This window comes from Aethalodelphis obliquidens, unplaced genomic scaffold, assembly GCF_003676395.1.
Source record: "Aethalodelphis obliquidens isolate GAN/ISIS:26980383/991018 unplaced genomic scaffold, ASM367639v1 scaffold7, whole genome shotgun sequence".
Taxonomy (NCBI): Eukaryota; Metazoa; Chordata; class Mammalia; order Artiodactyla; family Delphinidae; genus Aethalodelphis; species Aethalodelphis obliquidens.
Window position 1 is genome coordinate 1,942,361 of NW_020837951.1, and position 27,250 is coordinate 1,969,610.

Consider the following 27,250-nt stretch of genomic DNA (forward strand, 5'->3'; position numbering starts at 1 on the left):
CCCGGCCCACGTGGTTCGAGCGACGTTCGGCCTCCAGCTCCGCGCGCGCCGAGCCATGATCGAGCCGCCGGCCGACGTATGCGCCTTCCTGCGGGAGCATCCGAGCCTGCGGCTGGAGCCCGGCGCCCGCAAGGTGGGCGGGCAGCACAGGACCCCGCGCGACGGGCCCCGGGTCCCCAGACCGCCCAGACCCCCTGACCGCCCCGCCTTCCCGCCCGCAGGTGAGGTGCGCTCTGACAGGCCACGAGCTGCCCTGCCGCCTGCCGGAGCTCCAGGTCTACACCCGCGGCAAGAAGTACCGGCGGCTGGTCCGCGCCTCCCCGGCCTTCGACTACGCCGAGTTCGAGCCACACATTGTGCCCAGCACCAAGAACACGTACGTGGCTGGGCCGGGCCGAGGCGGGCCCGGCACTGCCCGGGAGGCCTAGGGTGGGACAGTTCCTAGTGCTGAGTCTGGCCGGAGCTGGGTAGACTCCAAAGCCCCGACCCCTCCCCGCTGGGTGAGCGCTCCTCAAAGACGCGGCCTGTTCTGCAGCGCGCACCCTCCCGTGAGATAGGAGACCTGAGATCCAGGTGGGCGTCCTGGAGCTGTGAGTCACCTGGGATCTCCAGTGAGGCCCGTCCCCCGTGCGTGTTTGCTTTTTTGTAAACGTGAGGTCTGTCACCTGGGCCTGTCTGCTTCAAGAGGATTGGAGCGCTTGTGCGTGGTCTCCTTTAGTTTAAAGGAGAGCTTTGATTTAGCTGAGAGCGCACGGTTGACAATAGTAGTCAAAACGAAGAGGGGCATGGCAGACGCTCCCACTGTCGAGCACTTTGCCAGGCTTTCGCCGACGTGCCTCTCTCGTGCTGGAGCAGAGTCCGGCGAGGCTGGTGAGGCCTGTTTTCCAGGTAGACGGTGAGAGGCCGCAGTCCGCCTGGATGAGTGCTTCTCCAACCCGGCTGCGGACTGCAGTTGCTTGGGAGCTTCTAAGAATCCTGATGCCCCAGCCACGTGGTAGACCTCCCCTGTCAGTCTGTCTGGGGGAGGCCAGGGTGGAGAACCCTGGGTCTGGATCCTTGCTTGTGAACTGTCCCCTTAGGCACCAGCTGTTCTGCAAACTCACCCTGCGGCACATCAACAAGTCCCCGGAGCACGTGCTGAGGCACACCCAGGGCCGGCGGTACCAGAGGGCGCTGCAGAAATGTAAGTAGCCAAGGCGGGACGTGGGTGTCTGGGTGCTTGCCTGCCCTCCCCCAGGACCAGCGCCCCTAGAATGCAGAAGCGGCAACCCGGGCATCCTTTGGTGGTACTTGGTGGATGCAGTGGTTCGGGTCCCAGTACAGTGAGGAGAGAGGGACGACGGTAGAGACGGTGCAGAGCCAGAGGCAGACTCCGAAGTGATGCAGGTTGTGTTAAGTGCTGTGAAGAAGACGGTGTCAAGCGAGGCAGGTGGACCTGTCTTAACGCAGGAGGTTCTCGGAGGGTTTCTCTTTAGACTGAGACTTGAGGGACTGCGGGGGGTGGGGGCGGGGAGGTGGGGAGAGTGCTTCGCTTGGCTAGGGGGTTGTCTGGAGGACGGCCATTGTGCCACCAGGCAAGGTGGGGTTAGAAAGGCGGGTGGGGACGAGACCACAGTGGGTCTTGGCAGCCGTGGAGTGGGGATGCCCTGGAAGGGTTAAAGCAGGGACTGGCCTGATCTGTTTGTGTCTCAGGATCACATGTTGCTGCCAGGGGAGAGGGGAGGGGAGGGGCCACCCGGTTGCTGTGCAGTCACCCAGGTGAAGATGCCGGTGGCTGGGGTCACCAGGTGTTGGCAGGGCAGATGGAAGGATGTGGGAGGTTTCTAAGGGTTTTGTGGATAGAATCAGCGGACGGGGGCAGTGAGGGAGAGGGGGAAACCGGCTGTGCTTCCCAGGGTCCTGGTGTGACAACTGGTGGCTGCTGACGTCACGAAGGTGGGAGAGTGGAGTCTGAAGAATGGCTTTCTGGGGAAGAGCACAGGTCCCTTCGCACGTTACAAGTGGAGGTGGATCAGGGAGGGTGGCTGTTGAGAACACGGACCAGCCCTCAGATGATGCAGATCAGCGACACAGACACGGCGTCTGCATCCCGTGGAGCTGGGTGACAGGCCCGGGCCTGAGCTCAGAGGAGCCCCGTGCGGTCGTGTCTGAGGCAGAGAGGAGTCTCAGGGACGCAGCGGTAGCCTCGTCAGACGGCCCCGAAGGGCAGGTGCGAACGGAAGAGTGAGCCGAGATCTGACAGAGGCAGCTGAGGTGGCGAGGTGGGGACAGAGCCAGGCTGGAGCGGGCCAGGAGGCCTGAGCCTCCCCGCGAGCGAGCGAGGCGGGGGCAGGGGGAGCGGCTGGGCAGGCCTGGGGACGGGAAGGAAGGTGAAGGAGGACGAGCCCGAAGGCCTTGCTTCCCAGTGAAGAGATGAGGCTGTGAGCGCGGCGCTGAGGGGCCTGCGGAGGCAGGACACGGGGTCCCCGGGCACCTTGCTTCCCACAGCCGCGCTCAGCTGCTCGGCGAGGCGGGAAGGGGCTGCGTTTCCCCACGAGTAGGGAGCGGTTCCGATGCCGGGCCGGGGCGCCTGGCCACGCGCAGGTTCCGCTCTGCTGGTGACGGGGCCGCTGTGCGGCCGTGGAGGGGGCGGCAGAGGGGCAGCCGGGGATGGGGCCCTGCAGGTGGGCGGTGACGAGAGAGCCGGGGCCCAGCAGGGCTCGTCCACCCCGTGAGTGACGATGGCCGGAGTTGGGGGACAGTGAGGGCCGACGGAGGACGAGCTCCAGCAGCCGGCTGCCCCGAGTCCTCGGTGCAGGGGGGCCGGTGTGGCTGCAGCGAGGCTTCTCCGTGAGGCCTCGTCCCCGCCCTCTGCTCTGAGCCAAGGGTCGGCAAGGGCCAGGCACCAACTTGCGCTGAGCCCCGCCATCCAGCGGGGGTCCTGGCCGCTGTGCCTGAGGGGACTTCCATCTCCGGGGGACAGGCTGGCCCGGCTTCCTGTGCCCGCTCAGCGCCCTCCCAGCCGTGGCCGGCTGGAGCCAGAGAACAGATGCTCCAGGCGCGTCCTAGTCGGGGAGGAGAGGAGAGGGAGGCCTTCGCCACCCTCCTGCCCCGGGCCCGCGTCCCCACGCGCCCCCCTGCTCTCCCGAAAGGAACCCGGCTGGCGGCGCTCACCTTCCTCTGCTGATCTTACCTGTGGGGGGAGGGTTCGGGGGGCCCTGGCGGAGCTCAGCTCTGTTCCCCGAGGGCTGTGGGGAGACGAGGCGGGAACCGGGCAGCGTGCGCATCTGTCTCCCAGACGAGGAGTGCCAGAAGCAGCGCGTGGAGTTCGTGCCCGCCTGTGCCGGCGGCAGGCGTGGGAGGAGGGGAGCCCGGCAGGACAGTGGCGGGCCACCCCGCCCTAGAGCAGCCTTCTGGGAACCCCCGTCCAGCGATGACGGCGCCGCCCCAAGTGACAGTGACGACAGCATGACAGACCTGTACCCACGTAAGCCGGGACGCGCCCCCCTCCCTGCCCATCCTCTGGATTCGGGCTGCGACCGCCCGCTCCGTTTCTGTCAGCCGTGAGCAGCTCCCTCCCGCCGTGTGTCCTCCAGTCCTGGGCCCGGCTGACCCCCGACACGGGTGGTGGACTCGACCTAAAACGGCCCAAACCTCTGCTCCTTCCAGCCGAGCTGTTCACCAAAAAGGACCTGGGAGGGACCGAGCATGGGGACAGCACCGACGACTTTCTGACAGGGGATGAGGACGAGAAGCCAAGACGCCGCAGAGAGACGGGCCCTGGGGACAGCGAGGCCGCGGGCCGGGAGCGGGTCCCCAAGCGCGGGAAGGTGGGGTGCCACCCCCAGGGCTGCCGGCGTGGCAGCGGCTTCTTCTAGCTATGGTTTCAGCTTCTTTAAAAAAAACACCTTTCTCACAACCGAAATCTCAAGCTAACGCTACGTTAAGATAAGCGCCGAGGCTGCTCTAATGGGGGCGGGGGTCTGCTTCCTGGGTGGCTGCCCAGGAGTTTCCACTAAAGCCTCTTCCTGTCTGCGGGCCGGGATTGCGGGGGCCGGGCTTACAGCACCCCTGCATCAGATCAGAACGCCTCCACTGATCGGGATTCTCTGTTTGTGCCGCAGAAGCAGTCCGGCTCGTTGAGAAAGAAGTCCAAGAGTCATCACCGCAAACCTAAGAGCTTCAGCTCTTTCAAACAGTCAGGTTAATGGAAAGTCGCTGGAGAAAACGCATCTTGAGAGCCTTTCGAGAACCCTCCCGGCATGCACGCCATGTTCCTCTTCGAGGTGCCCGCCGTGCGTCCTCCCAACTGGTGGGATGTCCATCCACTCCTCGTTTGCTGCCCCAGAAGGCCGGGCCGGGGGGTCTGACCCGCGGATGTCAGGGTCTCACCCCCACCCCCAGGAAGCAGCAGGGACCCCGGAGGGGGCACCGAGGAGAGCCCTGGCCAGTCCCCACCTGGCTGGACGACACCAGAGGATCACACTGCATACAACAAATGCCACTATTTATTTTGACGTGTCTCCAAAAATCAAAATGTTTTCAAACACAACTAAGATATAAAATACAGCATAAAATGAGATTCATAACTATCTCCCCCATAAAGCAAAAAATTTTTCAGAAATCGTTGCGCCAGAACCAGTTGGTAGATCCTGTTTTTCTCTTCTCCCCGAGTAGGCATCGACCCCCGGCCGGAGCACGAGCCCACGCAGGGCCAGGGGAGGCGGGACTGGTGGCCACGACGCCACCTGGCCACCAGGGTCAATCTCAGTTTTTACAAACCAGAAAGGTCTTCCTAGCAGGGAGCCGAAGAAGACCCGTACCCTGCCAAAAACAGTGTCACGGAGCAACTGCGACCTGGCCGAGAGCGCCGTTCATCAGGGCCATCATGCTGGGGTAACGGGGAGGGGGGTGTAGATCAAGACGCCACCCTGCCCAGGTTGCGCACTGAGTCAGAACACCCCCTTGGTGTGGGAGCATCCCAGTGACTGAAGTAGAAAAGCCTCTGAACTTATAAATACTCGGGGAGTAGGGCCACCGGGGGAGGGATTGGGAGCGTCTTGGGTTGAGCCTCTGCAGTGGCGGGGACACAGGAGGGTGCTGGAAAGGCGCTAAGCGCACTGGTGGGTAAGAGCCGGCCTCCCCCCTGCCCTGGGAAGCTGACCAGGGGCTTCGCTGGGGCGGGGCGGGTTGCTCCCCACCTCACCCTGGCTCTGGCCTGGAAGGTAGACGTGGATCTGGGTTCAGGACTGGCCCCAGCAGCCCTGGGGAGGCCCTCAGGCTGGCACCCCTAGCTGAGCGAACCGGAGAAGGTGAGATCGGCCCCAAGGCAAGGCTTGCGAGAGGCCTCCAAGGAGGGGAGTTCGCCAGCCTCACCGTGTCGGTCTGACCCTGACTCCCCGTGGGAGGCACAGAGGCATCGCTAGGAGGCGGACGAGTGGAGAACAGCAAGAAGCACTCACAGCCCCAGGAAGAGAAACAGTATAAGGCAATGTTAGGAAACTTGAAATACAGGCTCGAGATCCAATCGGTAAGGCATCACAAATCGTAAAAAGTACTTTGGGCTGCATTCAGCGTAGCGAATGGACAGTCTGAGCAAGCCGCAGCCTCGTGAAGGTGGGGAGTGGTGGCCGCATGGCCTGGGGAGCCCCGGGAGGGGGGAGACAGCAGGCAGCGCCGGCCTGGCTCTGGCTGTGGCCCTGGGGCAGCTCAGTGTGAGGTAACCGGTCTGAGCACCCCGCTCTGGCCCGGCCCCGCGGTGGCAGCTGGCCCCCACCGAGCTGGCCACGCATGCGGCTGAGGCCCGCGTGCTGCCGGGCCCGGGGGGCGGGTTCCTGCGGGCTCCGGGCAGCCTCCCCGTGGGCCACCGTCCGCACCTTGAGCCACTACCGCTCCCAGGGCGTCGCCCCATAAAAACGGCACCGATCCGAGTCGAGGCCCTGGTGAACGCCTCTCACCGCACCTTCGCTGCCCCTCCAGCGCTGCCTTACGCTTTGGGTCTGGGGTTCTCTACATGCTCTCGCTGTCCCTATAAAGCATCACAACGCAGGGCAGAAACGACGGGGAAGGCACTGGTGCGAGTCGGAACCAGTGTGTTGATGCTGGGCGGGGCCACCCCAAATCATCGAGTAGTTTTAGCTAAAAACGTAAACTTTAAAAAAAAATAAAGAGGGAGACTGCTTTGAATGATACACAAATGTATCTGCTCACAGTACAGCTTGAAGGTCCCCCACCCCAAAGAAGAACCGAAAGAAAACCAGGACCGAGAGGCCACAGCCAAGCAAGCTGCTCACTCCACGGAGCCGCGGCCGGCCTTGGGGAGGGAGGTGCTGACCACGGGCCGGCCGGCTCCGCACGGTCAGACACCAGGTGGTGGGGTCCAGAGCAGATTTAGCCATCAATTATCAGGTGTCCGCAAATAAAGTTCTCAAAACATCTGTGCCTTTACCAAGGGAGGGGAGGGGAGAGGATACAGAAATGCTGGCAGTTATGGCGAATCCACCCTGAACCAGTCCTCGACGGCCACGGGTCCCAGCCAGGCGGGGAGGGGTCTGTTACCACTCTTTCTTCTTCTCGTCCATGGACACGCCCCCGGGGCCCAGGGCCACCACCAGGAGCAAGCCTCCGATCACCGACATGGTCTGGAAGAAGTCGTACTTGAGGAAGTCGTGCATGGGCTTGTAGACGGGAATGGTCCAGAAAGCGTTGAAATACACGTTGATGGCAAACAGCCACACGACGAGAGTCAAAGCGGCCAGCTTGGTTTTAAAGCCGATGGCCACCAAAATCATCAGAGCCGTGCCCACGATGTTCTGGAGAATCTGCACGGGTTGGAAGGTAAGCAATGGAAATACACAGGCAGGTTCCAGCTGCCCGTGGGCCAGGGTGGAGTGACTCAGGGCGTGCCGAGAGCCGGCATTACAAGCAGGGAAGAAAATCATGTCTCCTGCGATGGGGGCAGCAGCGAAAGCAACGCTTTGAAAATTGAGAAAGGCTTGGGGAATGGTAGGTCTCCAAAGAACAGGCTGGGATTTACCGGGACCTGCCCCAGTCTGAGCCCGGTGGACCTGTCAGTCACAACCACAGTCCCCGGCGCTGCTTAGAGCCAAACGCTCCCCCCCTCCCCAGCACCAGGAGCCCCTCCTGGGGACCCCGCCCAGCCGGGGCCCCCCAGCTCTGTAAGCTACTGGGGGACAAGGACAAAGCCTTCGACTCTGCAGCCCCAACAAAAAGGACACGATAAAGGCAGGAGTGTGAGAAAGGAAAGAGAAACAGGAGCCTGTGCCAGGAACCTTCGCAAGCAGCCTGCACGGACCCTTCAGCGAGGTCAGGGAGATGCGGGACCTAATCTGTTGGAAAGGCAGCTTCTTGGTGCGTAAGAGCTTGGCAGCGCTGTTTCCTTTAACAGGATCATCCCGATGGCCCCTCAGCTATGCTTAGTGCACAGCTGGGAAGAGGGGGCAGCACCCCTTCTAGAAGGACAGGGACCCGACAGGAACACTTACCGAGAAGAAGCTGGCGTCGAAGTGCAGGAGGGTCATGAACATCAGGACCAGCAAGACCCGGCCTCCGAGCTGCATGTACTGTCTGGGGGAGCTCTCGCGCACGGTGGGGACGCCCGCGAACATGCTCTTCCCTTCGGAACGGGACTCCGCCAGGAGAAGCAACAAGCCTCCTCCCAGGGCCAGGTTCCTGAGGAACGGACACGCCACGCTAGTCGCTCAGGCTCATCAGGCTCTGTGAGCGCCCGGCGGACCACATCGGGAGACCCCGGCAGGAGCAGGGACTCCGGTGACACCCACGGACAGGGAAGCCCCACGCGACCGGAGACACGGATGCCTCCGCGCCACCCTCGGGATGGCCTGGCCTGGGCTCTCCTGCTGACCAGCTGGGTCCCTGGGAGCCAGTACTTCACTTGGGCCCTCGTTGCCCTCATGAGATACGGGGTCGGGAGGGATGACCTCATTCTCACCTCTGTCCTGGGGGCTGTGGGTGGGGAAGGAAAAGGCTTCACCAACGTCCGCTACAGATTCTAAGAAGCATGGTTTGGACCCAAAGAAACTTACTTCAGCCAACAGTTACTGAGTTTAGAAACGCGAGGAAAGTGCACGAAGTCGCCAGCCAGAAGGCACCTACCTCATGAGAAACTTCAAGTCCCATAAAATGCTGTAGGCAATCGTCTAAGGAGAACAGAGAAGAGAGAGAAACTTGAGTCTCAGCATTTTCAGACAGATCTGTATTTCTACAGAATGAACAGCGCCAGGCAGTTCTTCCAGCGTAGGTGAGAATCTAAATACAAGACGCACAGAACCCTCTCAGGACCCCGACGGCCCCAAGCTCAGCGTCTCGGGGCAGCGGTGGCCCCGGATCCAGCAAGCCCTTGCCTCCTCAGGGCGGGGCCCAGGACATTCTGGAGAACGCAGCGGCTCTGAGACGCCAGTCTGCAGTCGATGTGTGTGACACATCTCACGTGAGTAGCTAGGTGCTCTTCTTTATGAAGTAAGACGCTAACAACACAGTGCCCTGGCTGCAGCCGACCCCGTGACTTGTCCCCTTGTCACAGGGAACTCAGGAAAGTGGCAAAAGGAGGATGCCCGGAGTTCGGCCCCTTCCCAGGGCGCTCGGCTGTCTGGCTCTCCTGAGTTTCCACGGCTGGCGTGGAGGAAAATCCAGCAATTTCTCAGAAGAGAAAAGGAGTTCCAGGCAGACACACAGAGGGCCGAGAGGGGAGTGAGCCTGAGTCCTCACAAATGCCTTTCGCCAGCAGCTCTGCTCTAACCAGAGCGAGAGTGAGACCCCAGCCGCGTGCCGTTTACCTGCAGCGCGATGATGCCGAAGAGCCCGAAGCAGGCGTACTGCACGAAGTTCCTGCTCAGCACCAGGATGCAGCCGGCTGCAGAGGAGAAGGGCGAGGCTCAGGGGACCGCGGCCACTCACCCGGCCCTCCGCGCAGCGGCAGCCCAACTGCCCACCCCCAAGCAAAAAGCATCTTCTGGGAGGGTCATGGTAGGCACGGGCCACACACACGCGTCCACTGGTCTTTACTCATCAAAAACACTGGTCCAGAAAGTGGGTCCCTTGCTTACAGTCAGTCACTGTCCATCAGAAAGAAGCTCAACTGTGGGGCTTCGGGACAGGCTGGCAAGTGCAAGTCCCGTCCTTGCCCCCTAACGTGCGAGAGGGAGCGCTGCCGCCGCAAGACGGCCAGCAGGGGCGGAAGGCAGACCCGAGGCCGACGCAGCTGCACTGGTGTCTGATGCGCCCCCTTCTCTGTTTACCTGTTGATCCTTTCCAGACACCCTGGGTCTGGGGTGCCTCAGCTCCTCGCTGGCCCACCCAGGTGCCCCCATCTCCAGCACCTCCCGCTCTGGGCACTGATCACAGGGCCTCAAAGCAACGCAGCCAGGACCCAACACAGAGCACGCACCCGCGCGCCGGCAGGCCCAACTGCCGGGCCCGGGCTGCTGGCCTGGCGTGAGGAGCTGCAGACACACAGGCCCCCGAGCGCCGGCGCCACTCACTCAGCTGTCCGAGCAGGTTGAGGAACACGAAGGAGGAGGCCAGCAGGTAGCCGCAGCTCCAGGTGGTGTCGATGTAGTCCCGCTGCTCGCTCCACTGGAACCACATGCGGATGCCGTCCTCCAGGAAGGTGCTGATGAGGCAGAGGCGTGCCACGTGCGGCAGGTACTGCTTGGTGACTCGCAGGAACTGCGGGGCCGCGGAAAGCTGAGGGTCAGGGGCCTTGCGCCCGCTCCTGGCACCGCCCAGGCCTCCGTCCTGGAGACGAAGGAGCCCGAAGGCGATGCCCCGGGCCCGACCCGACCTCCTCCGCCATCTCAGCTGATGTGTGTGTGGCAACTACAGTCGTCACGCGTGGGACTGCCACAGGACACAGGGCGTGGGCAAGGCAGACCCGCCCAGCGACAGACTGGACCAGCCCTCGGAGGCGACCCGTCGAGGGTGTCTCCGCCCAGCTCGCTCTCTGTCGTGGGGCGTCCTGCGCCGAGGGCTGCGAGCAGCTCCCCGGCCTCTCTGCCCACCAGCTGCCGTGAGCGGCCCCGCTCCGACCGCGACAGCCCGACACCTCCAGACACGGCCGCCTGCCCCCTGCGAGCCGCGCCACTTAAGATGGGTGATTAGGACACAGAGAGGCAAGGCGAGACTGAGGTACAAATGTCATTCGGTGAACTGCACGCACTTTGTCTTACCAGGCGTTCGAAGCTGAGGTACAAAGGGAAAGAAACCCTGTGACACACGCTAACACAGCAGGAACTCGGGAGAAAGATCGGAGACCCACCCACACGAGTGACATGTCAGGAGCAGAGTCTAAAGGGCAGCGGTGAGTCTGACTCCTCAGAGGGACAGCTGAGCGTCACAGCCCCTCTTAGCCGACTGAACCTGGCGGTGCGATAAACAGAGGTGTATACGGGAGCGCGCCTTCGTTTCTGGTGTTCTGAAGGGCGGCTCACAAGTCCTAGGAAGCACTAAAGCTGTCCAACAGGGTTAACGAGCCTTGGGCTGCTTAGACCAGCCTGTAGTTCGTCAGCTCTGGCTCGGTCTGCACAGAGAAGCCTCCCCTCCTCCGGGGACCTGGGCCACAGCAGCCTGGCCTGGCCGGCCTGGGAGCGGAGGAGAGAGAGCTGACAAGCCAGGTGGCCACTCTCCTCCAGTCCTGGAGCTTGAGCCCCGAGGTGACGCGTCTGCTCAGCCCCTGACCCCCACGGAAGCGGTGCTGGAGTCACAGTGAGGGAGACAGACGCGCAGACAGGCACGCACGCAGGTACGGGCACAGAAGCACGGCGGAGACCGGAGCTCAGGGTTCTCATCCTGGCTCTGACACCCACCAGCCAGCACACTGTGGACTGGAGACGGACTGAGTTACTTTGGGGGGAGGGGGAGTGGTCTCTACCGTCCTTCTAGAAGTGAGGACAGCTGTGTCCATGGTGGCAAAGATCTTTCCAACTTTAATGAGCAGAGGAGAAAAGGAAAGGCAAAGGACCCTGTTTAAAAAAAAAAAAAGAGGTCCCAAATACTCCTATATGAATTCTGGAGTCCACGCAGATAAGAAACACGTCAGATCGGGGGCTGCGGGGACAGCTGATGCCACATGCCCTCCCGTTTCTGCCTCATGGCCCGAATGATTTCGAAATGCCCAGCAGCGGTGTAGTCACCCAGCCCGTCGAGACACAAAGAGCACCCCCTCAGCTCTGATGCCCTGGCCCTCGTGTCGAGGCCCAGCCCAGAAGCCCGGGCGACGACACTGGCCTCAGCTCGATGTGGAAACCGGGGAGAAGCCACGGCGAGGCCGGCAGGGCCCCGCCGGACGGCTGTGCAGACTCGGACTCCCGGGCGGGGGAGCGCGCCCACTGTGCCCACCGCGCCGCACCCCACAGGATGAGACAGAGGCAGCGTTTAGAGCCTCCGCGACGCATCTTAGTTTGAGTGTCTGGGTCAAGAGGGTTGAAGAGCGGCCCAGAGAAGGTTCCCTTCGGACACGGAACTCACTCCTCCCTCTGCATGCAGACACACCAAGGAGACAGACGTCTCTCTGCTTTGGAAAAGCACAGCAAAAGTTCAGGCATCTGTGCTCTGAACTAAGCACGAATCTGATTTTCAAAGTCATACGTGACCTAGGTTTAGGGCTGACGATTTTATAAGTCAGGCCGATCCGGAGCCTCTCTTAACCAGCCACGCGCTAATGGGCACCTGTTTGCACTGAACAGGAAAGAAAAAAACTAGGTGTGATATAACATAAGACCAGACCCAATTTTAATCTTACTGCCTACACACATCCTGGTCTCAACGTGTGGCCCCTGACCCACGTCACGCTGCTTTAGACAGTGTCCCCTCGGCACAGCAGAAGAGCCCCCGAAGCAGGCACCCAGAAGCCACCTGGCCGGTGCGTATGCTAAGCCGGCCTCCCGCTCACACAAAGGGCCCGAAGGCCGGGGGCTGCCTGCTGCCCGCGCACCCGCGGGGCGGTCAGCCATTCTCTCCACTGGGGTAGCTACACCTGACCTGGGACATAACCCTGGGAATACGGCGATCATGTCCCACAGAGCACGGGAAAACCTACTTTGTCTTAGCATTCAGGACAAAAGGGACCTGAGGAAAGCAGTCTGCGATTCTTATTTCACGAGAACTTAGAGGCGGAGAAAAGAGGCAGTCAGACTTCCTTGATCACCAAGGACCGGGGCTGCCCTTCTCAAGGGCCAGCTCAAGCCTGCACGTCCCAGATTAGAACCAGCGGCCAGGTGACTTCCCGCACATCAGGCTGAGTCAGGGCTGGTACTGGAGCTCAGTGCCTCACACATGTGCGTCCACCGAGACCCCCGAACCCCCAGTAAGTCTCCCTGAGCACTGCTCTGTAGGGTCACGCAGCACCTCGAGGTCCAGGAAGAGATGTCAGCCGGCCCTGAGCTGGAGAGATGGCCTGGCTTTCTTTACTAAAAACCCACGTGGGACAAAGCGCCTACCAATAGGAAGGCAGCTCCAGGCTGCACCTGACCTTCCGGGAGCAGGCCTCACCAGCCACAGCCCCCGCCCGCACGCCTCCACCCCACTGCCCAGAAGAGGCGGGGCGGCTTTTCTGAACCTCCTGTCTAAAGCCGGTGAGCAGGGAGAGTGAGTCAGCCGGCTCCCCTCTGCCCTCTCCCCACGCCTTTTTGGCATAAGGCAGGAAGCCCTTGCTGGGGAGGGGGTGACAGAGCAAAGGAACAAGAGGAAAACACTCAGCAGCCACCCCCCACTGTCACCAGAACCCCACCATGCTGACGGTCATCCACGCACTGTTAATCCAGAGCCCTGAGGCCTGGGGGCTGTGTATGCCCGGCTCAGTGTCCTGCCAAGGCCATCCTAGCTCTCCGGCGATTGACCAGAGGCCAAGGGGAGCTCCTGGGGGTGACAGCTTCCAGGACTGGCTCTGTCCTGCCAGAGGACAGGTAAAAACACCAAAGGCCAGGGACCTCCCTGGTGGCACAATGGTTAAAAATCTGCCTGCCAACGCAGGGGACACAGGTTCGATCCCTGGCCCAGGAGGATCCCCCATGCCGCGTAACAACCAAGCCCGTGCGCCACAACTACTGAGCCTGCGCTCTAGAGCCCGCGAGCCACAACTACTGAGCCCGTGTGCCACAACTACTGAAGCCCGGGCGCCTACAGCCCGTGCTGCGCAACAAGAGAAGCCACTGCAATTAGAAGCCTGGGCACCGCAACAGAGTAGCCCCTCCCTGCTCGCTGCAACTAGAGAAAGCCCGCGCGCAGCAACGAAGACCCAATGCAGCCGAAAATAAGTAAATAAATAAATTTATTAAAAAAAAATACCAAAGGCCATGCTGGAGAGCAAGGCCTCATGCAGCTTATGTCACCTTGGTGACGAACCACCAGGCAGAACCCATTAAGTGCTAATACTCCTATTTACTGGTGCAAATGTGCTTGCAAGTTACAGTCTGCAGACTGGCAGCGACCTCCAGCTGCAGGGCACGTGCATAATTTTGGACTGCCGAGTTCATTAGTCTCTGGCTCCTTCAGACCAGTCTCAGATGGCTTCCGAATGCCCAGCTCCCGCACAGAGCACTCTCAGTACTTTCTCCAGCAGGAGGACACTGTCCCTGGCCACGCAGGGCAAGGAGCCTGATACCAAAGAGGCAGCTCGGGCAGAGCCTGCCAGCGGGAAGTAACCAGACCACTCACCCTGCGCTCGCGCCTCTGCAGACCTGAAGGCAAGGTCGCAGGACGGCCAAGCCACACGTGGACTCAACATATTGACCCACCACGTGCTGCGCGAGACCACACAGACCTCCCTCTCCGCATCTAAAGGTGGAAACGCTATGGCCAAGCTCCGGGATCCAGGGGCGGCAGAAGTCGTATATACGGAAGATCTGGCCCAGTGCGGGTGTATCGAAGGTTCAGGATTACTGTCATAACTCTCAGAGAACACATGGCCCTTTTGAGGTCCTGTTCACGGCAGCCCAGACTTTCTGGCCAAATCCTGTCACTTCATTTTTGCTTTTGTTTTCTGAAGACAAGGTTAGAAAAGACAGATATGTCATATTATATGATCAGTGACTTTGATGACATTTCCCCAGTCCCTTCAAATTAGATCATTTTCATCTTAAAAGCCGGACTCGCAGCACCTTTATTGTTTTAGTACTATGTGGGTAAATGTTAAAAACAAAAGCGCCGCCCCAGATTCTGTCCACAGGAAGCCACTGCCTTGGCTGTGCACCCCACTATCTGTCCACATCCTCCTCTCGCACCAAGCCTGCCGCCAGAAGAGGCTCCTAACTCTGGCTGTGACAGCGCGCTGAGCCCCGCCCTCCTGAGTCACCCACAGAGGGGTCCGCTGACAGCTGTCACCATCAAGGTGGGCTCTGCTGGTGAAAAACTGACAGCAGGGGCCTGCACTGCCCGACAGACGCGGCCTCGGTCCACGCTGTTTCTCCGTTTTTTAAGGCAGCGCGTGCCCTCTTACGACGCTAGTGCTTTGTGCGGTTCCCTTCATTTGTACCAGGAGAGGAACACTAGGCTTTAGAAGCACGTTGTGTGTGGTACTAGCCTCGAGGTCGGAGACTGGGCTTCTCCCAGGGCCATGGCCCCAGGCCAGTCCAGGAGCCTCAGCAGGCCCGGCCTCCCTTCCCATAGTAAACTGGTGCAGGCCAACCCCGTGTGCCCCTCAAGGGCCTTTCTGGTTCCAAGATTCTGCTTCTCTCATTGAAGGCAAACAAAATGGAGAAAGAGAAGAAAGGATTACGTAAAAAGAGTCTGGTGGGGTTTTTTTGTTTTTGTTTTTGTTTTGGCAGTAGGAGGGTTTATCATTTGATAGTTGGCAGCAACTTGACTGGAGACATTTTATCTAGATTCGGTTATGAAATTCACTTGCAAAACCAGGGTTTTTCCGGGCTGCAGAGTGAGTGTACAAGGCTCTGATGACTCCCTTGGCTAAAAGGAGCCGTCTCCTTAGGTAGTTGCTACTTGGGGGAACAAAATTGGGTCACTGCGGCTATGGCAATGAAGAGCGACAAACTAAGCATGCCTACTTGGTTTCTGAGAGCTTTCGATGTGAATTGTTTCTGAGAGGGATACAATGTTTGGATTGTGTCTGTAAACACAAAATCATGACCTTAGGAAAAACTGTTTCTTCAAGTTGCTATGTTTTATCCCCAAAGTGGTTTTTAAAGTATCAGCTCACAGGAAAGTAGCCCTTAGGAGAACCTGACTGGGAGAGCACGCAAGAGAGGTATCACCCCTCGAGGGAAACAACAGGAAATCTTGTTCACCAATAACTGATCAGAAAGTGCACACACACACACACACCCTCCAAGAAGCCCAGCCTCAGAGTATGATGAACTAATACCACCTCCATAAAAATAAAAAATGTAACCTCACTACTGTGAACTCTGGCAAAGCCACACACACAGTAAGTGAACCAAAGAAAGAATGACAGTTGGGCCAGACATGGATCTTCGGCAGAGATGGGGCTGTTCGTCTGTAGACATAACGGGATACTTTTAGAAGTAAAAGATACACGACTGAATAATCACCACCATGTTCTTTGGACCAAGCTTCGTAGAGAAAGAGGGTGGAAGCTGTGTCCTTTCCCCTTTCCAGGATCTGGTTCTGTCCATCTAGTTTTTGAACACCTTTAATGGTGACTCAAGGGCCTGTTTCAAGGGCTTCCCTGTAGCTCGGAAGGCCACCTGTACACCCTTGGAAGGGGAAAAACAGGAAGATAGGCTTCCCCTCCTCCCAGGTTTGTGTACAGACAGATAGATACCCATTCATTTCAGTCTCAGGGCAGAGTCCAAACAGGGAAGGAAAACGCAGGGAAGGGTCAAAGGGACCCCAGGAACCCAACACATCTGGGAAAGAGAAAACAAGTACTGTGGCTTTCTGCAGCGGGGTGCATACCAGGGCGCCCCCTTTCCTCTGGGAGGACCCCAGGCCTCCAGCCTGACCAACCCCCGTTCAGGATCAGCTCCCCAGCCCGCCCCCGAAGAGCGCCCAGTAAAAGGAGAAGCGTGCAGGGACCACCCAACATGTAGAATGCAGAGGACGCGCCCCACGCACCCCGGGGCCTCGGGCCCCTTCTCCGGAGCCGGGGAGGCAGCCCCTCGGCTTCTAGGATGGCCCGGGCCGGGCTGGGGAGGACGGGCCCGCCGAGCTGGGCGCCGAAGCAGGGGCCCGGGAACACACCCAGAGCCCGGGTGGGGGGGCGGCGCAAGGGCAGGCTGGGCCCGGAGGCCGGGTTTGGGGCGGGTTTGGGGGTGCCCCCGGCCGGGACGGGCGGCGAGCCCAGGAGGGAGGGCCCTGGTTGGGGGAGGGGGCGCGATCCCTCCGGTGGGATCGGGAGTGAGGGCACGGCCCAGGCCTCGGGGCGGCCCTGCGGGCCGGGGGCCGGCTCTGGGGGCGGCCGGGGTCTCGGGGCCGGGCCCGGGGGGTGCAGGCGGGCCGGGCGGGGGGCCCGGGGGGAATCCAGGAGAGGGGGCCGAGGGGGGCCGGGGGAGGAGGCTCCGGGCGGGAGGCCCGGGGGAGGGGCCGGCCGAGCCCGCAGGCCGCACCTGGTCTGCGAAGTCCTCGGCCGTGCCCATCAGGTCGTTCTGGCCCATGGCGGCGGCGGGAGGCTCGGCTAGCTCGCTCGCTCGCTCCCTCGGCGCTCGGCCCGTCGGCGCCCGCGCCCGCGCCCGCTGCGGCCTCCACAGGAAGTGCCGGCGGCCGGCCTCGCTCCTCGTCCGCGGTTCCAGCGGCTGCCACGTAGGCCAAGCCTTAAAGGGGCCGCGCCGCGGGGCCCGCCCCGGCCGCACCTTAAAGGGGCCGCGCGCCGCCCGCCGCGCTCAGGCCCCGCCCACCGCACTTGAGGCCCCGCCCTCCCCGCTCGAGGCTCCGCCCGCTCCTCCCTGAGGGCCGGCCTGCTGGAGACGCGCGGGTGCCCCAGCGGACACTGTGACACTGTTCGGGCAGGGAGGGTCCCCGGATCAGGCCAGCACCCGGGGCTGAAGGGCGCCCCCAGGGTGGGGGATGGGCGCTCACCGGACGCGGTCCAGACTGAGCATGCTCAGTTTAGGGTCCGACTCGGCTGGGGCTAGCGGTGCGCCCCAGCGCCCAGTGGTGGGACAGGGAGGCCGGGAGTCTCCCCGCAAGACACAATGGAAAAGTACCAGGTGCCGAGTTGTCCGCTGGTGGGGAGGCGGGGGCGACGAGGGGCCGACGGTCAGGGGCGAGCCCAGGACCGGGATCTCCTGCCGTCACCCCCGGCCCCCTACCGGTTTAACGGTCACGAGGGGCCAGGGGCCAGGTCCGACCCCAGGGAGGCAAGGGGCCCGTGTTGCGGCCAGTATCTGCCTCTAGCTCATAGGGTGATCTCCGGTACCTCCAGACGTGACCTCCGGGGTGCCCTTTGCCCCTCTGGGCCTGGGTTTCCCGCTTTCTAAAATGGTGGATGAAATTAAGGCCTCTCCAGTCTGAATATGGGAGGATGGACGACACCTTCATCCTTTTCACCCATGGGTCCATGTGCTTCGGCCCATAGAGACAGGACACCCTCGAACATTCAGAATTCATAATCAGACGCCCCCAAACTCCTAAAACACCCCATCAGTAGTCCCTCGCTGGGGGAACTTGGGCCTTTTCCAGGGCCTGTGAAAATGTTTAGGACGTGAAAAATTCACAGAACAAAAGGAAAGCTGCAAACGAATGTTTAAATGCATAAGATGTCGAGTTTTTTAACTGTTAGTCTCTGTAAAAAAAAATCATCAATTTGACGATAATCGGTCTTTTAGATTTTTCTCACTTTGTGAGAATCCCCTCTGTGTGGGAGACTGGGGGGTGTCAGCCAGTGGTAAAGCCGGTGAGCTTCTGGGTGACCAGAGAATTTTAAAAGTAGTTACTTTTAAAGGGGGGGAAAGACTTGATCCGAAGACAGGGGTGCATTTTACTGTTTAACTTGCCCCCTAAGAATGCTTAAGTGTGCATTCCTTCACCAGCGTACGTGGCTCGGTACAACACCCCTGCTATTCCCTGAGCGGGATTCAGGCTGCCACACGGGCTGGATTACAGAATCCTGAAACTTTTCTGAACTCTGAGAATCCTTAGACGCGGGGCTCCACCCCCTATGCGCCCTCCTCGGCATCCTGCCCCCTTCCCCCATCCTCTGATGACTGTCATCCCATCATCCACGCTCACCTATCCCTCAGCCTCCTTGCGCAGAGTTCTGGCATGGCGGCCATCTCTCTGCAGGTCTGGCTCGACGCGCCAGCTCTGGAGTCAGACTCCAGAGCTCCAGTCGACTCCCAGCCCTCTCAGTTATTAGTGTTGTAGCCTCAGGCAAGGACCCCGCTCCCTGTGCCTCAGTTTCCTCCAGTGTAAACAAGGAGATAGCAACAGCGCCGACTGCGTGGGTGGCTGTAAAGTGCTTGGCACGTGCCAGGCACACACACGGCTGTGACTATGATGGCACCAATTATGGACCAGTTACTTTCTTGTTTGGATGCCCAGTTTGGAGGTGGATGCTGGAAGCTGGGATCCTAGGGGGCTAGAGAGAGTGAAGAAACCCTCTGCCCCAGGGAGGTGCTGGTGCTTGGATGCCTTGCAGGTCCTCACCACAGCCTGGAGAAGGGGTGTGGGGTGGTGGACAGAGCTCCAGAATCGACCTCAAAGAGATGGGCTCGAGTTCTGCCTTCACAGGCCCCCAAAGCATTCTGGGCCGTTTCCTCGTTTGCCAGCCCACGAGGGAAATTAGTTAGGAGGACCGGAAAAGACACCGGAGGTGGGCACACGCTTTGGGAAGTGAAAAGACGTGTACGCTTTCCTGAAAACTTCTCTTTTGCTGGTAGATTTTGGACTGGCTGAATCCTGGGGCCTTGGGGGTGAACCTTCTGGTGGAGGAGACAAAAACCAAAGTAAAGCACGTGATAAAGCAGGTAAGAGGCCATGCCTGTGGCACCCAGTGGGGCTGGCTCCCCAAACACATTAGAGAAAGGCGATGTGACAGCGGGTTCCTCTCCGCCAGCAGTCACGAAGGAAGATCCAGCGGGCTGGGGTGGGGGGTGGATAGACGGGGATGGGGGGGTGACATGAGGCTCCTCGGGCTTCCCCGCCGACTCACCTCTCTCACCTTGATGGAGAAGGAATGCTCACGTTCACTCCACCAGCAACCATACCCACCATTTACGCGGACATCGTGCCCGGCATCAGCCTCATCTTTCATCTCCCACCACCTCAGCAAGGCGGGACTGATGACCCCACTTTACAGCCAAGGATAGGGAGGCTGGAGGGGGTGGCCAGGGACCTGCCCAAGGTCACACAGGTTTAAGGACAGAACGCTGACCCCGGGCCCTTCCTTCACCTCCTCACCAGGGCTGGCATGGCCGGGTGGAGTGCACACCTGCAGGAGCACAGCCCTTAGCGTGTGCAAGACCAGGTAGTCCAGATGAATGGAGGGTCTAGGGAAGAGCTTTGTTGGTGGCCGCTGTGGGCGCCCTTCCACCCTGCCAGGCCTCCTGTCTGTGCAGCAGCTCAGCCCCGAGGCAGCAGGACTGGAAGTCCTTACCGGCCTCCTGCTCCATTGCTGGCTGGCTGTGGGGTTGCCCCGTTGTCTCACGGGCCCATGGGGCAGGGTGGATGACTGCTTTCACCATCAAGGAGCTTTATTCTTTTTTTTGAATTTTATTTTATTTATTTTTTTATATAGCAGGTCCTTAGTTATCCATTTTATACATATTAGTATGTATGTCAATCCCGAGGAACTTTTTTAAAAGTCAGTCAATCTTTCTAAACAAAATGGAGGAGGGGGGTTGTATATCCTTTCAGGGTTTTTTGGTAAGCATTTATAAAATTCTTGGTTTTTTACAAGAATGGTGCTGGGACTTCCCTGGTGGTCCAGTGGCTAAGACTCCGCACTCCCAGTGCAGGCGCCCCGGGTTTGATCCCTGGTCAGGGAACTAGATCCCACATGCTGCAACTAAAGATCCCGCACGCGACAATGAAGATCCCGCGTGCCGCAACTAAGATCCCAATAAATGAATAAATAAATAAATATTAAAAAAAAGAATGGGGCTCCCCTGGTGGCGCAGTGGTTGAGAGCCCGCCTGCCGATGCAGGGGACACGGGTTCGTGCCCCGGTCCGGGAGGATCCCACATGCCGCGGAGCGGCTGGGCCCGTGAGCCATGGCCGCTGGGCCTGTGCGTCCGGAGCCTGTGCTCCGCAGCGGGAGAGGCCACAACAGTGGGAGGCCCGCGTACCGCAACAAAACAAAACAAAACAAGACAAAAGAATGGTGCTGAACTTGATAATGTGCTTTTCCCCACTGAGTGTATGGCAAATGCTGTTGGTGCTGCTGACGCATCTTCCTCCTTCCCTGGCTCTGGTGGCCGTGTGGACCCCCTGCTTGATGTGCCGTGACTGACCCAACCCATCCACTCAGGGCTTAGCTTGTTCTCGATTTTTCACTCTGTATAAGCAACTCTGATAAACAACCTTATAGTTAACTTTTTCGAGGATCCATGCTTTCCTTGGGATAAATTCCTAGGGGTGGGATTTCTAGGTCAAAAGAGGTGGTAATTTGAAGGCTTTCAGTATGTTTTTGGCCAAAATGACTTCAGCGCGAGCCCCTGGAACAGAAAGAAGGGATGCATGGTGCCGCTGCGTCTGGGGTCTTTACGTGGATTGGGGAATCACCCACTAACTGCATTTTCATCTACGATCACCCTAGTTACAAGAGTTTTTCATTTGTAGATCTTATGAGCAAAAGTTCTGGGTAAGGATCTGGTAAGACGCGGTGACAGCATGAACGCACAGTCTTTGCCGCCAAGTATGCTGCAGACTCAAAGTTCGGTGCTGCCCTGACCACCACCCTCTCCCCCTCTCCACGCGTTCCCCGCCGCCCACATTCAGTGACCGGGACAAGCCTCCCAATGCGGGTGAGGCACACAGTGGCGGGGCTGGTGCTTCGCGAGCCGCCGCAGGGCTCTTTGGCTCTGGGGGCGACACATTGTTTCCTCCCCTGCTTTCAAGACGGTCTGAAGATGGATCCTCTAACGATTCCTTGGAGTTACGTTATGTGATCCTAAACTTATCCTTGCAATAGGGGCAAGGGTGACCTAATGGCTCAGAGGATTTTTGGATCCCTTCCTTAGGAACATCTCCAGGCCCCATCTGGTGGTGTGTGATGGGGCATGAATATAGGCGCCTGGCAGCCCTGGTGAATAATGATGGTGATGATGGTGGTGGTGATGGTGATGGTGATGGTGGTGATGGTGATGGTGGTGGTGGTGGTGGTGATGGTGGTGATGGTGATGGTGGTGGTGGTGATGGTGGTGATGGTGATGGTGATGTGGTGGTGATGGTGATGGTGGTGGTGATGGTGATGGTGGTGATGGTGGTGACGGTGATGGTGGTGATGGTGGTGATGGTGATGGTGATGGTGGTGGTGATGGTGGTCACGATGATGACGAGGGCGTTTACTGCACGTTTACCAACCTAGTGCTCTTGTGCCCCTGCAGGTGGAGTGCATTGATGAGCATCAGGCCAACGAGGCCCTGGAAGAGGTAACTCTCTGCATGGTTCCCTCTCTACAGGACATGATGCAGGACACACAGAGACTGTTCTGCACCCCACTGTGGCATGATGGGTGGAAGCCTGGTGGAGGCATGGAGGGTCAGAACCAGCTCTTGCCCTGTGCTATGAAGTCAGAGGCCCCCAGGTCATGAAGGGAGTCTGTGTACCAAACACTCATTTCTAAATCCAGGTGCTGACAGCTTAGAATATATGTTCTCAGAGAAGATGATAACCTTTAAATGTTGGCTAGGTCCCTAGGCTGATCTACCAATAACCATCTTTTAAAAGATTTTTTTCTTCAATTGTAAAAGTATCAGTTACAATAGAATATTTGGAAAATAGAGAATTGGTTAACAAAGAAAATATAAATTCTGACGTTTCTTAAGGCTGCCAATCAGAACCGACAGTAACATCTTAATTTATAATAACAGCAGAAACAGCTGCATATACTTCGATTTGCCGGCAAAGGCTCCGTGTCATTTTTCTCTGCTTCTCTTGAATTTCACATGAGGTTGAATGTCTGCCTTCCTAGCTAATGGTCACTTGTTTGTCTTTTTTCCGGAATCACCAGCTTTTGAGCTTTGCCAGCAAACAGCTCTTCTGTCCACAGTGTGTCTGACACATGGTGATGGACCCAGGCCACATTCATGAAAGAAAGAATGTGGGGGGGCCGTCCCGCGCGCCCCCCAGCATCACAGCCCCCTCTCCACCCCACTAGGCGACCTTCTTTCACACCCAACCTGCCGTCATAAGCAGCTGTCCGTCTGGCCTAAGTCGCTAAGGGAGCCATTTCTACTGCCTAATTGTGTTCGTTTGCAAAGCACTTTGAGCTCAGGGCAGGGGCCCTGGGACCTCTAGTGTACACAGCCAGGAGGCCAGGTGGCCTGGGCACAGCCGCAGTGGCCGGCCTCCCGTTGGCCACACCCCCTTTGTCAGCCAACCCGGACTGTGCTTGTTTCCAACGCACCAGGCACTCTGCCTACATCGGCTTACCTAGTCCTCCCGACACCCCTGTGAAGCAGATACCACCGTTACTGCTGTTTCCAGATGAGGCTAGGAGGCTCAGAGAGGTTGAGGAGCCTCTCCTCAGTCACACAGCACAGCCAGCTCATGCCAGAGACAGGACCTACCCTGGGCTGTCTGGCCCCTAACCTCCGGCTGCCCACCCTCCCTGGGCCCGCGCTCAGAGCTGGAAGCGTGTGGTTTTTGTTGGGACGTGTGACAGAGAAGCACCTCTAGAAGCAGTGTTTCCCTAACATCTCCACTTTCTCTGGCCTCGCCTCGCAGTTGATGCCACTGCTGAAGCTTCAGCATGCCCACGTCTCCATCTACCAGGAGCTCTTCATCATGTGGAACAGTGAGGTGGGTCAGAGCCGACCCCGCGGGCCCAGCAGGCACTCAGGGCGGGCACAGAGCACCCCCCGCTGTGCCCCCCGAGCACCAATGGCCGCAGCACTCATGGGGCCACACCGGGAGCTCTCTGGGCATCGTCTCACGTGCGCTCCACAGCCTCTGCATAGGAGGGTCACTGTCCCACTTTCCGGAAGAAGTGGAGGCTGGGAGAAACCAGCTGGCGACAACCGAGCAGGATTCCAGTCTGGGTCTGGTCGCCCCGAGCCCCGTGCTTGGTCCCATTGGCGAGCTGATTTCTCATCTTCAAGGAGCCGGAAGCTTGCCGGTTACTCCACATGGGGCTGAGCTGGGGGATGCGGGGGGCTGGAGGGGAAGGGGGCCAGGTGTGACCCCACAGTCAGACCCCCAACTGGGCTGACAACCGAGGGAGGGGCCCCCTCCCCGTCAGCTGGGCCCTGAGGAAAGCCGTGGGGAGGGCCCCTCACCACCTGTCCCCCCAAGTATTTTCTGAGCACCCCCTCACACTCTCAAGGGGGACACAGAGAAGCCAAGAGGACATGTCACTGTGGGAGGGAAGGCAGGGTGCTCTCAGAGGCCTGACGGGGGCTGCTGGGGTCCTGTCGGGTGCAGGCCCCTCAGAGGGAGGAGTGGATCTCAGCTGAGCCCTAAGGGACAAAGGGCCCGGTGCCCCAGGCACGGTGGTCTACGTGTGCGGTGGCCAGGAGACCCCGCACCCCTTTAGGTTTTCCTAAAGCAGCTTAGTGTAGATGGGGGGGGGGGGGGATGGGGGGAGGAGAGAGGAGGCGGAGGCGGGAGCTGCTCAGGAGGGGCTGTCCCCCCCACAGAAGGGGGCATTCTCCCATAGTCACTGCCGGTGGTGGCCTGGCTGGGAGGAAAGACCTGGAGCGGGTGACGGCCCGGAAGCCCCCAGGCCTGGGCCTCTGGAGGCCAGAACTCGGCACCTGGCTAAGGGGCTGTGTCCCCTGCAGATCTCCTCTCTGTTCCTTTGCCTGGTGATGGAGTTCCACGAGGGAAGCTTCCAGAATGTCATTGAGAAGAAGAGGGCGGCAAAGAGAGTCATTGACTCCCAGGTAAGACAGACTCTCTGGGGCACCAGGCCTGGGGGCTGCCTGGACCCTGTGATGCCACAGGCCCCACAGCGGGGGGCAGAGGGGCAGGCACCGATGGAGTCTGGTCTCATTTCTTCCGACAGTTATGAATGAAGGTATTTGCACACCATAATGTGCACAGATCTTAAGTGTACACCTTGGTGTGTTTTGCATAGGCAGATACTCCCGTCCCCTCCCTCACATGAGGTCAGAGCGTTCCTGGACCTTCAGACAGTCCCAGCCAGTACCCAGCGTTCGACTTCTGCCTGTCCCTGAAGTTCTCCTAGATGGGCTCCTACAGCATGTTGTTTGCTTGTGTCTGGTTTCTCGCGTTCATCCCAGTGCTTTGAGATTTACCCACCTGTGAGTGTGTCAGGAGACCATCCCTCTCCACTCTGCCAGATGGCCACGTCACCAGCAGTGTATCTGGTCCAGCGCTGTGAGCGTCTGGGTTGCTTCCAGTTTGGGGCTATTATGAAGAGGGGCTGCCGTGAACACTGCTGGGCATGTGTTTTGATGGCCCTAAGCATTCATTTTCTGCGTGACCGTGGAGTCGTTGGATCACAGAATGGGTGCGTGTGCTGCTTTAGCCAGTGTCCCAGTTATCCAGGATGGTTGGTTGACTCGGTGTTGATTCTCCTCCCAAGTTGTGAGTCTTCTGGCTCTGCATCCTGGCCCACATTTCACTGTGTCAGTCTTCTTAATTTTAATTAAAAATTACGTTTTCGTTTCAGTTATTTTGAGTAGTCATGGTGAGCACCTTTTGGCCATTTGGATGTCTTCTTTTGTGCCTGTTCAGGTCTCTTGCCCATTTAAACTTTAGGGTTGTCCGTCTTTTCTTGTTGATTCTTAGTGGCTCTTTATATATTATGGACACAGTGTCCAGATGTCCTCTCCCAGTCTGTGGCTTGCCAGTTCACTTTCTTAATTGTAATGAACTCTGGTTCATCAGTGTTTTGCCTGAGGTTGGTGTCTTCTGAGCCTTTAGAGAAGCCTTCCCCGCCCCAAGGTCATGACGATATTTTCCTCTGTTGCCCTTGAAGCTGGATCCATTTTGCTTTCACATTTAGGTCTATGACCCACCCCAAATAAATTTTGCCTGCTTTTGCTCTGAACACGCCTCTGTTCTGTTGGGCCTCCAGGCACTGCGACCCTGCTGGGGTGTTCTGAGGGGCACGCAGCTCCAAAGTGGGCCTCAGAGACAGCCTCTGAGTGGGTTTCAAACTTTCTGTTTGTAGTAGAACCCTGTCGAGCACAAAGATGTTCTCAGAACCCCCAGTAAGGAAAGCAGAGCTACTCCAGTCAGGGGTCTGGGGGTCAGTGGAAGGTGGTGTGGCAGGAACGCCGGGGTCCTGCCTGCTCAGCCCCTCTCTTGACACCCCAGGTGGAATCCAGGGTTCCTAGGAACACGGTTTGAACATCACTGCCCTGGAAACCAGGTGGATCTTGTTTCTGACACAAACTGCTTTCAGAATGTTCTCTCTCAGGGCTCTTTCCATTCTAACGCCCTGGAGAGGCAAACCCCAAGTAGCAGCTGCAGACCTCAGCATCTCTGGTACCCATGGGGTGGGACCCGGGCGGGGCTAGAGCCCCAGGGCCCCCGGGGTCTGCTGGAGACAGGAGTGGGGGGTCTGGAGACCAGGGCATTTCTGTCCAGAGGGCCTTGAAGCAGCCTGCAGCAGAAGCTCCCGCACTGGCTCTGAGCTGTTGGCCGCTCACTTCAGGCCCATTTCAAGACGCAGGGTGGGAACTGGCCACGACCCTGCTGGCTGCTCTGAGTGGCCACTGACCTGCCTAAGAGCAGCTGGGAGGCCCACCTGGGAGCTTTCAGGCCCCCCCCAGTCCTGGCATCTCTCCTTCTTTCCCCAGTGGATGCAGAACATGCTGGGCCAGGTGTTGAATGCGCTGGAGTACCTGCACCAGCTGGACATTATCCACAGGTGACCGGGTGGCCAGGCTGCTTGAGGAGAAAAGGCACCTCCTGGGGGTGGCACCTCCAGGTGGCAGCGCCCGGGCGCGGGCCCAAGGGAGAGAGGTGCAGCTGGGACAAGGATGGGCCCCTCCCCCTCCCAGAGCACCTCCCTGGCTTAAAGAGAACATCACCCCCTCCACGACCCTCCCCATGCACAGACAGGGCAGTTGGTTCTAAAGTGCAAGGGAAGAACCAGATAACAGCACTGACGAAGAGATTAGGCCGCCCGAGGGCCTCTGGGCACTCCCAGGCTGAGCTTTTGACCTGCCAGTTTCATTCTCCAGAATCGTGATCTGAAGGATCAGTGCCGTATTTAGAGGAGGAGAGAAAACTGTGTGAACCAAATGTAGGAAGGAAATGCTCGAGATTCCGTGTTAATGTCAGCTGAGATCTGGAAGGACGTTAGCGGAGGGACCCCGGGAGGATCGGTGTTTCCTTACTTGCAGTTGGCTTGTTTTTCCCATTTGAAATAACAGTATATTTATGCTTACAGAAAACGATATTCAAGAAGTGGCTGAACAGGGCATCTACTGAGGAGAGAGGAGGAGGGGTGTGGGCTGCTGTGGCGGCCCTGGGTGTGGCTGGAGCGGAGGGTTCACAGACGGACGTGGCCCTGCCAGGCAGTGGGTGGAAGGGCGCGCCTCTCGGTTTCAGGAACCTCAAGCCCTCCAACATCGCCCTGGTCAGCAGCGACCACTGCAAACTGCAGGACCTGAGCTCCAACGCACTCATGACCGATGTAGCCAAGTGGAACGTCTGTGCAGAGGAAGGTGGCTGGCGTCCTCCCGGCCAGGGGACAGTGGTGGCGGGGGAGCACTGCGGGAGGGCCCATTCAACCGAGTGGGGGGCATGCAGGGTCCAAAAGACACTCAGAAAACGTTAACCTTCAAGAAGGGTGAAGGAAGGCCTCAGAAGGAAGGAGACTGACACGCACAGAGGGAGGGCTGGTGGACGGCAGGCATTGGCTCGGGCTGGATTACTTTACTGAGTCTCAGAATAACCCAGGAGGTGGTAAAGGTGAGCAGTCCAGGGAGAGAAGTTTTCCTTCCTTTAAAAAAACAACAGGGCGGGCTTCCCTGGTGGCGCAGTGGTTGAGAGTCCGCCTGCTGATGCAGGGGACACGGGTTCGTGCCCCGGTCCAGGAGGATCCCACATCCCGCAGAGCGGCTGAGCCCGTGAGCCATGGCCGCTGAGCCTGCGCATCCGGAGCCTGGGCTCCGCAGCGGGAGAGGCCACGGCGGTGAGAGGCCCGTGTACCGCAAAAAAAAAAAAAAAAAAAAAAAA

General features: G+C 59.1%; 3 protein-coding genes across 3 annotated transcripts in view; 2 read left to right on the top strand and 1 right to left on the bottom strand.

Moving 5' to 3' along the window:
* SURF2 (surfeit 2) lies at positions 1 to 4,599 on the top strand. The gene is made up of 6 exons (XM_027104354.1): positions 1 to 133; positions 222 to 376; positions 1,080 to 1,183; positions 3,278 to 3,466; positions 3,649 to 3,809; positions 4,104 to 4,599. Exons 1-6 carry the CDS (start codon positions 56 to 58, stop codon positions 4,185 to 4,187), a joined length of 771 nt encoding a protein of 256 aa, XP_026960155.1. The 5' UTR covers positions 1 to 55; the 3' UTR covers positions 4,188 to 4,599.
* On the bottom strand, positions 4,470 to 16,738 carry SURF4 (surfeit 4). The gene is made up of 6 exons (XM_027104353.1): positions 16,539 to 16,738; positions 9,501 to 9,687; positions 8,796 to 8,872; positions 8,116 to 8,159; positions 7,485 to 7,671; positions 4,470 to 6,800 (listed from the first exon to the last, which is right to left on the bottom strand). The coding sequence occupies exons 1-6, from the start codon at positions 16,584 to 16,586 to the stop codon at positions 6,534 to 6,536; spliced, it is 810 nt and encodes a 269-aa protein (XP_026960154.1). The 5' UTR covers positions 16,587 to 16,738; the 3' UTR covers positions 4,470 to 6,533.
* Positions 16,585 to 27,250, top strand: part of STKLD1 (serine/threonine kinase like domain containing 1) — a 20,357-nt gene continuing 9,691 nt past the window's right edge. The window contains exons 1-7 of the mRNA XM_027104094.1: positions 16,585 to 16,731; positions 18,810 to 18,896; positions 21,478 to 21,522; positions 22,820 to 22,894; positions 23,875 to 23,976; positions 25,864 to 25,934; positions 26,621 to 26,736. Coding sequence (XP_026959895.1) covers positions 16,585 to 16,731; positions 18,810 to 18,896; positions 21,478 to 21,522; positions 22,820 to 22,894; positions 23,875 to 23,976; positions 25,864 to 25,934; positions 26,621 to 26,736 — 643 coding nt within the window. The remainder of the gene's footprint in view (positions 16,732 to 18,809; positions 18,897 to 21,477; positions 21,523 to 22,819; positions 22,895 to 23,874; positions 23,977 to 25,863; positions 25,935 to 26,620; positions 26,737 to 27,250) is intronic.